General features: G+C 47.0%; 1 protein-coding gene across 1 annotated transcript; it reads left to right on the forward strand.

Moving 5' to 3' along the window:
• Window positions 1–8,912: 8,912 nt before the first annotated feature.
• On the forward strand, window positions 8,913–9,879 carry EMWEY_00047600 (hypothetical protein; the record flags this gene model as incomplete). The annotated part of the gene is made up of 2 exons (XM_013479294.1): window positions 8,913–9,005; window positions 9,484–9,879. 2 exons carry the CDS (start codon window positions 8,913–8,915, stop codon window positions 9,877–9,879), a joined length of 489 nt encoding a protein of 162 aa, XP_013334748.1.
• Window positions 9,880–11,333: the final 1,454 nt, after the last annotated feature.

Here is an 11,333-nt window from a genome sequence, read left to right on the forward strand (position 1 = left end):
TAATACCAGCAAAGGCAAATACAGTATGAGTATCTTCACACAGACATGCGGTCCGCGTGCATTCTGTCAGTCTGCATAAGAAGTAGCCGTCGTACGTGCAGGGGAATAGTACTTGCCTGTTTTGACAGCTACGCGCACAGTTCTCGTTGACAGTTTTGACTGTATGTATTCGCCTAATTTGCTATTTTCAGTACTGAACTGCGTGTTAGCCCATTTCTAAACATTTGTCTCTTCAATGAGGACTCCCTGTTGCATCTAAGCTTCTGTTACGCCAAAAATATCGAACAAATTGATATTCTACATACTGTTTGAGTAACCACCTTGAGTACTCGTGGTTCGGTGACAAAACATCCTCTAGATCATTAAGGAAAGCTCCACCTACACAGAATTCTCCTTGACATCTTGGTTTGGAAAAGGAGGGAGTGGGTTGCAGTTGCAGTTGCTTTCACAAATGTAGGCTTCACTTGATCACGCGTAGTCAAGTGTGTTAATCCTTTGTGGGAGGTAACGGTCCGCTCTCCGACGGCACGCCGAAACTCTCTGGATGGGTTGCATACTACCTTATTAAATTGTTTAGTGTTACGACTCAACTGTTTAATCTCTTGTCCTTCCCGGCCTATGTGCAACTACGGCTGTTATATGCACCTGTGAATAGTTGGAAACGTGGTCATGCCGGTCTTCGTGTGTTGTTATGCTGACATGCACTACTTTACAGAGCATGCTCCAAACAGACATCGGTCATATGCATTCACTATCTGTGATTGCTACATGGTTATAACGTGACTTTACGTTTTCATTGGTGTACAGGAGAACCAGCGGTTTTGCGTTCGCGGACGCTCACAAACACTGGCACCAGCAGTTTTGCGGTCGCTAACTGTGGATCACCCGCGATTTCTAATTTTTGTTGACTTTGCCGTCTGAATTTATTTGTGCACCGTTGCGTACAGGTCTCGCGTGGTAATGATGGGTGTACGGCCTGAGATGCGGGGCGAATATGCACAGTCCGTTAGAACATTTTTTGCAGTGAAAGTGTTTTCCCCGTACCACTGTGTTTGTGACGCGTACAGAAGGTTAGTGGCTTATGATAGCACAGAATGTTCGATTCAGTATGGATGGTGGTCTGTAAATGTAGACCACCCTTCTGGTGCGCATGCTGGCTAGATGGTGGTTGGAGGCGCATTTCGTGCAGTTAAATAGGCAAGTATGCAAGCGTGCATCTTCCCAGGGATAGCTTTTCAGTTTCGGGACGCTCGACCAATTTAGCAGGCCATGCATTCCTCCTATTGATAACTCTTGGGGCTGTAATGCAAAATGCAGGTAACCGTAGCGATTGCCGATTCCCATGGTCTTACTTATACTATAAGCATTCAATGTTTGCCTGCATCACGCATAGGCCGATAGGCTCGAAGCCACACTGCTGAGGTACCAGACCGTCAGTTATTCCCCTCACGAGCACTTACGTGCTCTCTACATGATTATGCCTTAGTTTGGTGGCAATTCGTTTATAAGCTTTGATCGCATATCCAAAGTAGGAGGTCACTTATCACGTTCTGGGCTCCTATCATTTAGCCGAAGGTAGTTAATTTTTCTATGTGTGATAATTTCTTCCCCGAGGAGAAAGACTGCTTAGCACTGGCATACGCTTTCAAATATGCTCATAGTTGCCTTTTGCGGGTGCAGCGGCCAATTTGACACACCTGAACTCAAAGAATTGTGAAACGAATTAAGCATAGTGGTAGGGTTGGTTTGTGGCCCACTCGGCCCAAGTTGCCTCGTTAAAGCGTAGTTCTCTTGAGCCGTAACCACCGAATATTTTAGATGGTGAGCCTCCCCAGATTCGTATTCGATGCTGCACTGCCTATGTGTACACTTTGCCAGCAGTACGATTGGCATTGTTTCAACTATCCCATACCTCCTCTTGCAAACCCTTCCATTCCCCTTCCATTTTCTGTGCTATAGCCTGGCATATCTCAGCTATTTACCCTACAGAGTGCTTGTATTCGAACGCGGAAATCTACTGGCAGGCATTCTCTTAGACATCATGAAGGCGCTTCTGTGGATATTCTGGATCTTCCTATCAGCGGTAGAGGCACTGAAGCCGTTCATTGGGTTTGCAGGAAGTGAGATGCACGTTATGCAGACAAGGGACTCGTTATGAAACTCGATTCTCCTTGTACACTTAGTCAACATGAATTTGGTTTAATGTGAAAGTACGTGACTCCTATCTGTGCCTTCACTGGTCATTTCTGCTCACGATTTAAGTCTACAAATTCTCTCAACAAGTAATACTATTATTCCCTCAGGGGCATAATAACTGTCAGTCGCTCCCAGAAAGGGCTGAAAAAGAGTTGACTAGAGAGTAGAAGGTATTATGGCTTTTGCCATGTACCATAAATGCTTTGTTTGGAAGGTGCAACATTGAATAGGGCTGGTGCTAGGTGCTGGCTGAATTTGTGAATTGCCTTGGGAATTTCCAGCAAGTACGTATCCAGCAATGCATACAGCAATCATACTTAATAAATAAGAAGCCCTTTAGGAAAATTTATTCAATATGCGCAATGCATTTTCTATGTTCATTAATTGCAAAAATATCATCATCAGGTAATTTCTTAGGATACAATATATTGTCTACATAATATGTGCTTTCATGTGCTGCGTTATCGAAAGCTTATTAACTGTACTGGTTTTATTTCTTTCACCTAATTTTTGTTTTCATTGGTAAAAAATGCGGTTATTTCATGTGTGAACCATATGGAAACCCCCAACTCCTCATGCCATTCCCGGTCTTTCTGGGCTATGCACATGCTGCAATGTCTGGTATACAAGCTTTGTAGACTAAGGGGAAAATATTGTCATTTACTCTATTTGTGTAAGTGTATAGAACCATGTCATAAAGCTGTACAGATATGTTTTCACTCGCTGAAAATGTAATTACAATTTTCTTTTATAATTATCCTGCAAAAAACGTCATCGTGCGAAGATGCACCTAAATAGGCAAAAAAACAGTGACACCAAAGGTGGTAGTATGATCGCGAAAAATATATTCATTATTGGACTTCGAAGGGTTGTGTATCCAGAAATAATCGAAATTGTTTGGGAAAGAAATTGCCTGCTACATCTGTGACCCGGTATATTTTTATTTTAATCGTATTTGCGATGGCATGTTGTGAAGTGTTGAGACATTGTTGACTATTTGTTTCGCAGTTCAGGGGTTCAAGCAAATGCACTCGGTGTACACGTGGTAGGGCGCATCATTCCCATAAGTTCATTAAATTAACATGACACAGTCTGCACAAAGCTGCAGGCTGGTGGTTAATGTTCACTAGCTTGTACGCCGGATTGTCTTAAAGGCACTGAATACAGTTTTGATTATTAGATTCTATACCGGATGCCTCAGACGGCATAAGTCGACCTTGTAATTCAGGTGTCAGCATGCCCCCTCCTTTCCCGCATTTGATGAGAGAGGCATTTATGCGGCAAAACCACCTATCAGATTGTGGGTAATGCGAAGCATTTACAATCCTGTGAGAGGTAGGAGGTAATTAGACACCTCCGATTGGCCTAAATTTAGATTATATGCCCTAAGGAATGAAGCCGCCGCTTCAGGTCCCGCCACGGTGCTACAGTGGCTGGGAGAGAGTGGCAGCCCTTTCGCCTGTGCAGCAAGTCCGTTGCATTTGCTGGTGGCACATAAAAAGATATTGCAGATTTCGGCGGTTTCTTACTCAAGGCAGCCTAAATAACAAGGCTTAATGGACACCGTTGCGTTTCGTTGCAGGAGCGCCAACCAAGCAGCTGAGTGCTTGGCGTTTCCAGCTTGCCACACACGTGGCCACATTTTTCTGGTTGTAGCATTATATGTGATCCCGAGGTTTCCCTTCGCGCGTTTTCTACGTTTCATACAAAAGGTTTCAAACAGCTGTTGATTAGTATGGAGACGGCTCTTTTCTGACGTTGCAGCTATGTTTTGTACGTTCTAGTTCCTCCGGGGCTGTACCACGTGCTTCCCACGTGTGTGCATCATTGTTGCACACTTTGGGAGGTCACGGCTTCCCAAGCAAGTACGTTGAGCGATCCTCTCAGTATAATCCCGACGTCGCATCTGGACGCCCCCGTGTAGCTTTCAATAGTTATTTGAAGGATTCCCAACAGAAGTGTGGCTTCTACTTTGTATTTGGCGTTTGCGGGAACCCAGCGGTTGTGACTTTAAACACCGGTAGAGTCATTGAATATTTGTCAAGTGCTTCTCTCTCACGGCCTGCAAGGCTAAAGAACTGTTGTACTGTTCTTAAACCTTCTATAGTGTGAAGGGTATTCTTCAGGAGGTTCCTTCAAGGGCTGTCTGGACTAGCCCACGTATCCCCCTTTCGCTCGCTACCAGGAACTCTGTTTGCAGAGATGCGCGTCTAAAATGGTTTGAACGTGCAACAGCAATGCAGTCTACGTGAAAGTCTTTGATATTCAAAGGAGGTGCGTACCCCACTGTAGTATATGTAAAACACCAGAACACTTAGGTTGAAAGCAGGCGTAAATGTATTGCTATGTATTGCTACATGGCGGCATTGGCTACTCTCGAGTCTCAATGCTACGTACGATATGCACTCACTCCAAAGCACCTCTTGCGGCTGAACAGGGTGCTCCGCCTTTTGAGATGCACTAGTTGCCGAGTTTTTCCTCACTGAACATTTGTTCATTCTGTTTAATTCCCGTCATCTCGCATGCATTTCACAGCGTGAGCGGCAGCAGAAAAGGCATTCGGGGTGGGACTCACGTGAGCAGCGTGTGCGTTTCATGAGCCTTATTATGCGGTTTTGGATTACAACTCCTTTGTTGGGGTACAGATGAAAACGCGTCGGAGCCTGAATGGAATTGTAGACGCCTTGCAACCGATACGTACACAGTCAAATTTTCTCCAGAGCTCACTGGCTAGTGATTGCTCAGCGGACACTCGTTACCATTAGGTGTCACCCGCTTTAATGCAGTAGAAGTGGACCACTATCGGCTACTCCTACTTCAGTCGTCACTCCTGTGAAATGACTCACAAGAATGAGCCGTCCCTTACTGTTTACATCATCACCGTCATCATCCAGTAGCTTGTGCCTTTGTAAGGTTGCTGCGTATATGTCATGGCGTTTGTTTAGCAGCAGCCAGGCAGTGGAATATGCGCTATTGAGCCAGGAAAATATCCTGTGGATTTTTGGGTGCAGGAAGTGCGCAACGTGTTCTATACGGGACACTCAGAAAGTGTTTATGTATAGCTCCAGCACAACACTGCAAATACTCGCCGTCGCGCTCTTGGTTACCCTAGATGATTGGTTATTGAGGGACGTATAGGTGGCGTTTCCAACTACCAGGCTTGCCTAGAGGTAGTCGCGTCCCACGTGTCCGTTACATGTATTTGTGGCAGATCTACGACGGCTTGCTCTAGCACTCTCAGCTGTGCTGCGAATGTTGATTAGTGCAAAATATGGGCGGATGCCGCTGGCACGAACGGTGGCAACCACACAGGTAAACGATCCGTTATTTTATCGTATGCAACAGTGAGGTGGACTCAGGCTTTTATGTTTACAGGCAGTGGGTCGTGTGCACTGCCTGCTAATCTGGGCAACCCAAAGCTGAATATGTGCTTCATTGTAAAAGGCTATTCCAAGTTAGCTGATAGCTGAGTGCTGAAGGGAAGCTCTCGCTTTGACGGGTTCTTTGTGGCTAGTGTCGTTTGCACTCATTGCCTGTGATTTGTTCGCACTCTCCTCATGGTTGCTTCTGCATATGGCATATGATATGAGGCATTCAAAACGAGGCTTCTTGGATACGCTGTTGTAGTTTTAGGCATCAGCTTGGATAAGCTGTTGTAGTTTAGACATCAACGATTTTGCAGTTGCTTCCATAGTCACTCATTCAAAAAGCAGCCAACTGTGTGCGCACCAATAATGCTTGGTACTGAGGCCTACTACGGAGGTGCGTTCTGCAGGACTCTTGAAGTGTAGAATCAAATATATTTTCTATTTTCCACAGCTGTGCATTGTAGGCCTTTGCCAATACCAGCATCTATCTCATTTGGGGATGTGGTCGACGGTTGCTAATCCTTGATATTTTGCCTTTTGCTCTGATGCAGAATTCGTGGAAGGGGGCACGTCATCGTCAATTGCCACAACCATTCTCTGAACCTTGTCTTGCTCATTTTTGAAGTGCGGAAAATGTGTTTCAACATTCAGCCCTCGTTATCTGGAAATGCTTTTGAACATGAACACTCTCTTGTTATTTGTTCTGGCACCGAAACATACGGAAAGCAACGTCCTCTGCGCATGACTAATATTGTGATCTCAAGGCATCTCGCACACAGCGTTCCTATTTTTCCAAAGGCGTGTAGCGCTATCCTTCAACAATATTCCTAATGAGCAGAAAGTGCGTACAATTGATGAATGATGCGCAAGATTGTCCCCGACGTAAATCTTTGCTGCACCGTTAAGGGCTGCTTTACACGGTTTGCAGACTACGTGTAAAGGGCAAAATCCGCCTGCAGTTGCTCAGACGTTTTGTGACTACCGCACTCCTGACTGCTGCCACCTGGACCCATTTGCGTAGGTCAAGTAAGCCATGCGATTCCCCATCGAAGTGTGCACGTTTTGCGAACCGTCACAACGTTGGAGCCTCACTGAAACGGCATGTGTCGCTAGAGCCCTCTCGTGCTGTATAGGCCCTCCACGGTTGTTTCGACCGTTCACGCACAACGGCTGCTGTCTGGATTGATGCGAAGCTGTATTTGGAATGCTTTGAGATTCAGGTGTTGGTGCTAAAACAGGCTCCGGAGGGGTGTGGACAAGCCACCCCAAATTAGACACTAATCGCACGACAAGATAACCCGCAATGAGAATGCGGACCCACATACTAAACACGCTGATGTAATGCATGGCGCGAAGTGTTGCTGAGCATACAGACGGTGAGCTGTGCACCTTTCCCCACACACCCGAACAGCTCTACCGAAATGTGAGCGACTGGCGAACCGTCACAACGTTGGAGCGTCACCAAACCGACATGCATCGCTAGAGCCCTCTCGTGCTGAGTAGGCCCTCCACGGTAGTGTCGACCGTTCACGCACAACGGCTGCTGTCTGGATTGATGAGAAGCTGTATTTGGAATGCTTTGAGATCCAGGTGTTGGTGCTAAAAACGGCTCCGGAGGGCTGTGGACAAGCCACCCCAAATTAGACACTAATCGCATGACAACATAACCCGCAATGAGAATGCGGACTCACATACTAAATACGCTGCTGTAATGCAAGGCGCGAAGTGTTGCTGAGCATACAGGCGGTGAGCTGTGTCCCTTTCTTCACACACCCGAACGACCCAGCGTAATGTCAGTCGCATGGGTTCGAATGCTGCTTATGGTTCACTGACTCTTTGGATGTGGATCGTCCCCATTGTTTTGGACTAGATGATTAACGTGATACGGCATGTGCGTGGAATTACTTCTCCTCGATGCTTCGGCGCCCTTCTGTCCTTCTGCGTTTGCACTGTTGTGTATGTGACGGAGCGTCAGTGAAATCCCTGGCAGGCGTCCACAGTTTTCCCTTGCAAATAGGTATGGAGAAGATCGGAGGCTGCACCGGTCCTGTTATTAACGCAAGGATCCTACTTGTCTAGGCCTTCCATGGCTTTACTCTGCTTCTCATTCAGAGTGCTTTTCATCGTCTAATGTGTGAAGCAGTGGTCTACACACTCATGTCCCGGCTGGCGTAAACAGAAAGTGCGTGGCACGCACCATGAATTCCTGAATAAGTTTGAGGTGCAACCTTTCGTAGGTGGTTGCCTCACCTCTTCAATCCTGAGATGTCGCCATGTCTTGGAACTAAGCTCTGGCGGGGAAACCAAATATCGGACCTGCGAACAGACCAAAAGCTGTGACTGGTTTCCGTGTACCTGTCGGTGCTTAGTCTAGTGCTTGCGAAGCAATCATCGTAGCCTGCGATCCAAAGACTAGTCATTGAGGTGTTTCTGGTGTCCCTGAATGGGCCTAAAGCAATCCGCAGGTGTCTCCGGCTCGTAAATGTTCAAGGGGGACATGAAATAATGTTCAAGGCATTCTGTCAATTTTGATAGTGTTTTCAGGAGTGGCAGAGACATTCTGATAGCTCCATAACTCACAGTTAGTGTGTTCATGGGCCAAAGGGCACACTGTAATGGGGAGTAGCAAACGCCCGTGCACTGAGTAGTACATGCAAAATTGAATGTAGCAAGTAGGCTTCAGTGCTTCAGGCTCACCGCAAGACGGTATCAGCGCATTAGCCTTGCCTTTTTCTATGCTTATATTTGTGGTGATCTGTTCCCAAAAGCTTTACACCGTATAACTCCGCTAGCCCACGTTCGTGTTAGGCAAGCCCACTCCAGGCAATTGCCTACCAGCGGTTGTTGCCTGTGCAGCAAGTGGGCTCATCGCTCGTGTTCATGCGCCCAAAGTTCCCGAGGCATATGTTTCGTGTATGGTACATTCGTGTGTGGACACTACTTATTGAGCATCGATTCCTCACAAGCGTAGTGCTGGGAAAAGGTGTCTACCTCGATACAGCGTTTGCAAGTGAGCCACATATCTTCGTGTCTCCGGTGTTCAGCGTTCGTACTGTGCCTTTGCAATTTAGTGTGTGTTGCGAACCCTCTGTGGAATTTTCCCTGATCCGCTTCTACAGCTTTTTCCGGGGGATAGATATGCAACATCTTGCCGGCTGAAGCTCCTGCCTGCTTAACGACGTTATGCTCCCCTTTCTGCTTCTCGTCTGTAGTGCTATCTATAGTCTAATATGGGCAGCAGCAGTGTAGGCACTCAGGCTAGTTTTTGCTTGAGCAGGAAGTGGGTGACATGAATGTTGGGGTGCACCAAACGGACCACAACGTACAGTTCCATTGCATTTCTTCAAGATGGTCTTGAGATGCCCTAAATTCGGCAGTGCCGAAAGGGCCCCAGGAGTAGGAGAAGCTGCGACTGCTCAGAAATATGTGTATGTGCAGGAGGTAAGCTGCATGAGCCTTTGCCAGAAATACAAGTGGCGCAGCTTATGCCCAGTTCTCCACCGTTGTTTACTGCCTGTATAGAATTCGCTCACTTGCCGCACTTGCGCACTTGCCCACTTGCTAAAGCGTTCGTGATAGCACAGTTTCTGGTTTCTCATTACTATGATTCGCTCAACTCCAAGCACATCACATTAAGCCACCATCGAACGCAGGCACTCAGCGTCGGGAAAGAGCTACACCCTTCCAGGCGAGTTTAGCAGGCAGGCATTTTCCTTTTAATCCACAACTCCTTATCAAACGTGGCACTGATTTGTGCATGCACACTTAAGAAAAAGTGTACGTGTTTGCGGTACTTACTCATTCAATAGAATTCTATAAACTACGCCCAGGAGGTGCGTTACATTCACAATGAGCAGTATGGAGGCAATAGGACTTCGTAGTCCATGCGCTGTGCGTATTGCTGAACGTTTTTCCTCAGTTACCGAACAAAATGGTGCTGATTATGCGTCAAGCGTCTAATTATTCAGGATGCTTCGCTCAACTGGAAATGCTCCTGCGTGCATACGCGAGGTGCATATCCTGTGCTACTTTCTTTAACCTCTGGGTAAACGTACTCCCCCATTGCGGAAAGAAGTACAGACAGTTCAAGCAATCGGCGGTAGAAGCCCATGCAGAAAGCCTGGATTGGGAGCTCTTCATTAGATTAGAACCCATGTCGGCTTTCTACATAGGCTTCTCTGCCCTACTGCTTCAAAAATGTGTACTTTTGTCCGCAGTTGGGGAGTGTGGTTACCCAGAAGTTAAAGAAATCAACACGGGAAATGCTTCTCGCGTAAACGCTCAGGAGCATTTCCTGCTGAGTAAAGCACCATGAATGATTGGAGTTCCTACTGCCGAGAATTGCTGTGGTCGCACCTGGGCCACAAACATGATAAAGTGCCTTGCTTAGGTAGTTCAGTACAGTTGGTTTGAGCGGTCTACGAACTCTTGATGGGCACCACACTGCACAGCGTGTGCGTTGCACCGCCGTCCTGGGTCAGGAATAAATACGAACACCTTTGTTTAGGCGGAGCTCAAGGTCCATGGCTCCATGGGCACGGCTTGATTAAAACGTAGTTGGGTGCATGTCCTGTGTGATGTTACTGCACTCTCTGCATGCACACATTGTGGGGAATCCTTCTTTGAATCTTGAATAGTTACCGTTTACCATCTGTAGTGGGGAGTGGCGTATTTTTGTATATTCTTCCCTTGGGAAACTTCCCAATACCTTCTTCGCCAGCACGTGCATCATGTTCCCGATCTTGGCAGAACCCACAGAGTCCGCCTGGTTGTAGCTTTACATATTTTACGCTTGTTGCAAATGATCCCCTGATCCGAATTGTAAGCTGGTCCATAGTTGTGTGCTTTAGTGCTGTAAAGTCTTCTATGGTTTTTGCACTACGCAGCAAGTGTGTTACACCAGCCTAGTGAAGCACGCGGCCGACGAGGGCGTGGCACTTCAATCAGGGCTAGCACCTACTCGTAGATGACCTTCTGCAAAGCGCAGGAACCGTTGATTACCCGGCCAATCTGCAGCTAATGTATACTGCCTCTAGCAGTCACTGCTCCGGTAATTGCCCGCCAGCTGTAGCCAACCACCCTCTAATCGCTGTCCTTTGGCACAACAGGTGCTACGCTGGTATAGGCACGTGCGCTATACCACTCCGCAGTGCGAGCCAGCACTCTCGCAGATTTCCAGGTGTTGTCTGTGCTTGCGCTAATGGAGGAAATCTACTATTCTAGTCTTAATTCTGCAGTGATCAGGTTTGAGTTTTGCAGTGATGGGCATTAGCGGCGCACTGTACACCCTTAAATTCACAGCGTGTACGTTTTGTCTGTTGCACGGGAAACTCAAAACCCTTCGATCCTCGTTGTTAGTGAACAGTGTCTGTAGTCTACTCGGCACGGTGTACTAGGAAAGCACGAAAATGAGCTGGTGGTGATGCTCCACCTTTGCAAGCCGAAGCTGGTTGACTACTTTATGGCGACTGCTTGCAACTTAATTCCTCATCAAAAGCTCTGCAAATCCCGTAATCCGGTACTAGCAAAAGGCACTCATTCACAATGCTAGAAAATGTTAAATGCCGCACCGGTGAAAATTTGGATGCATGCGACCTGGCTAGAAAGAACGCCTCCTGTTTCAGACGTCCACCGGACAGCATTATCTACTGTGACAGTCGTATCAATTGCTGTGAACGAGCCCTTTCTGTCATTTCTGGAAGCACTGTCCTAACTGTAGTATAGGGTTCCTAGTTGCAGGAGCCGTTGGTCCAACTTATCGTTGGGGTC

The sequence above is a fragment of the Eimeria maxima genome, genomic scaffold (genome assembly GCF_000499605.1).
Source record: "Eimeria maxima Weybridge genomic scaffold, Emw_scaff1038, whole genome shotgun sequence".
NCBI classification, from domain to species: domain Eukaryota; phylum Apicomplexa; class Conoidasida; order Eucoccidiorida; family Eimeriidae; genus Eimeria; species Eimeria maxima.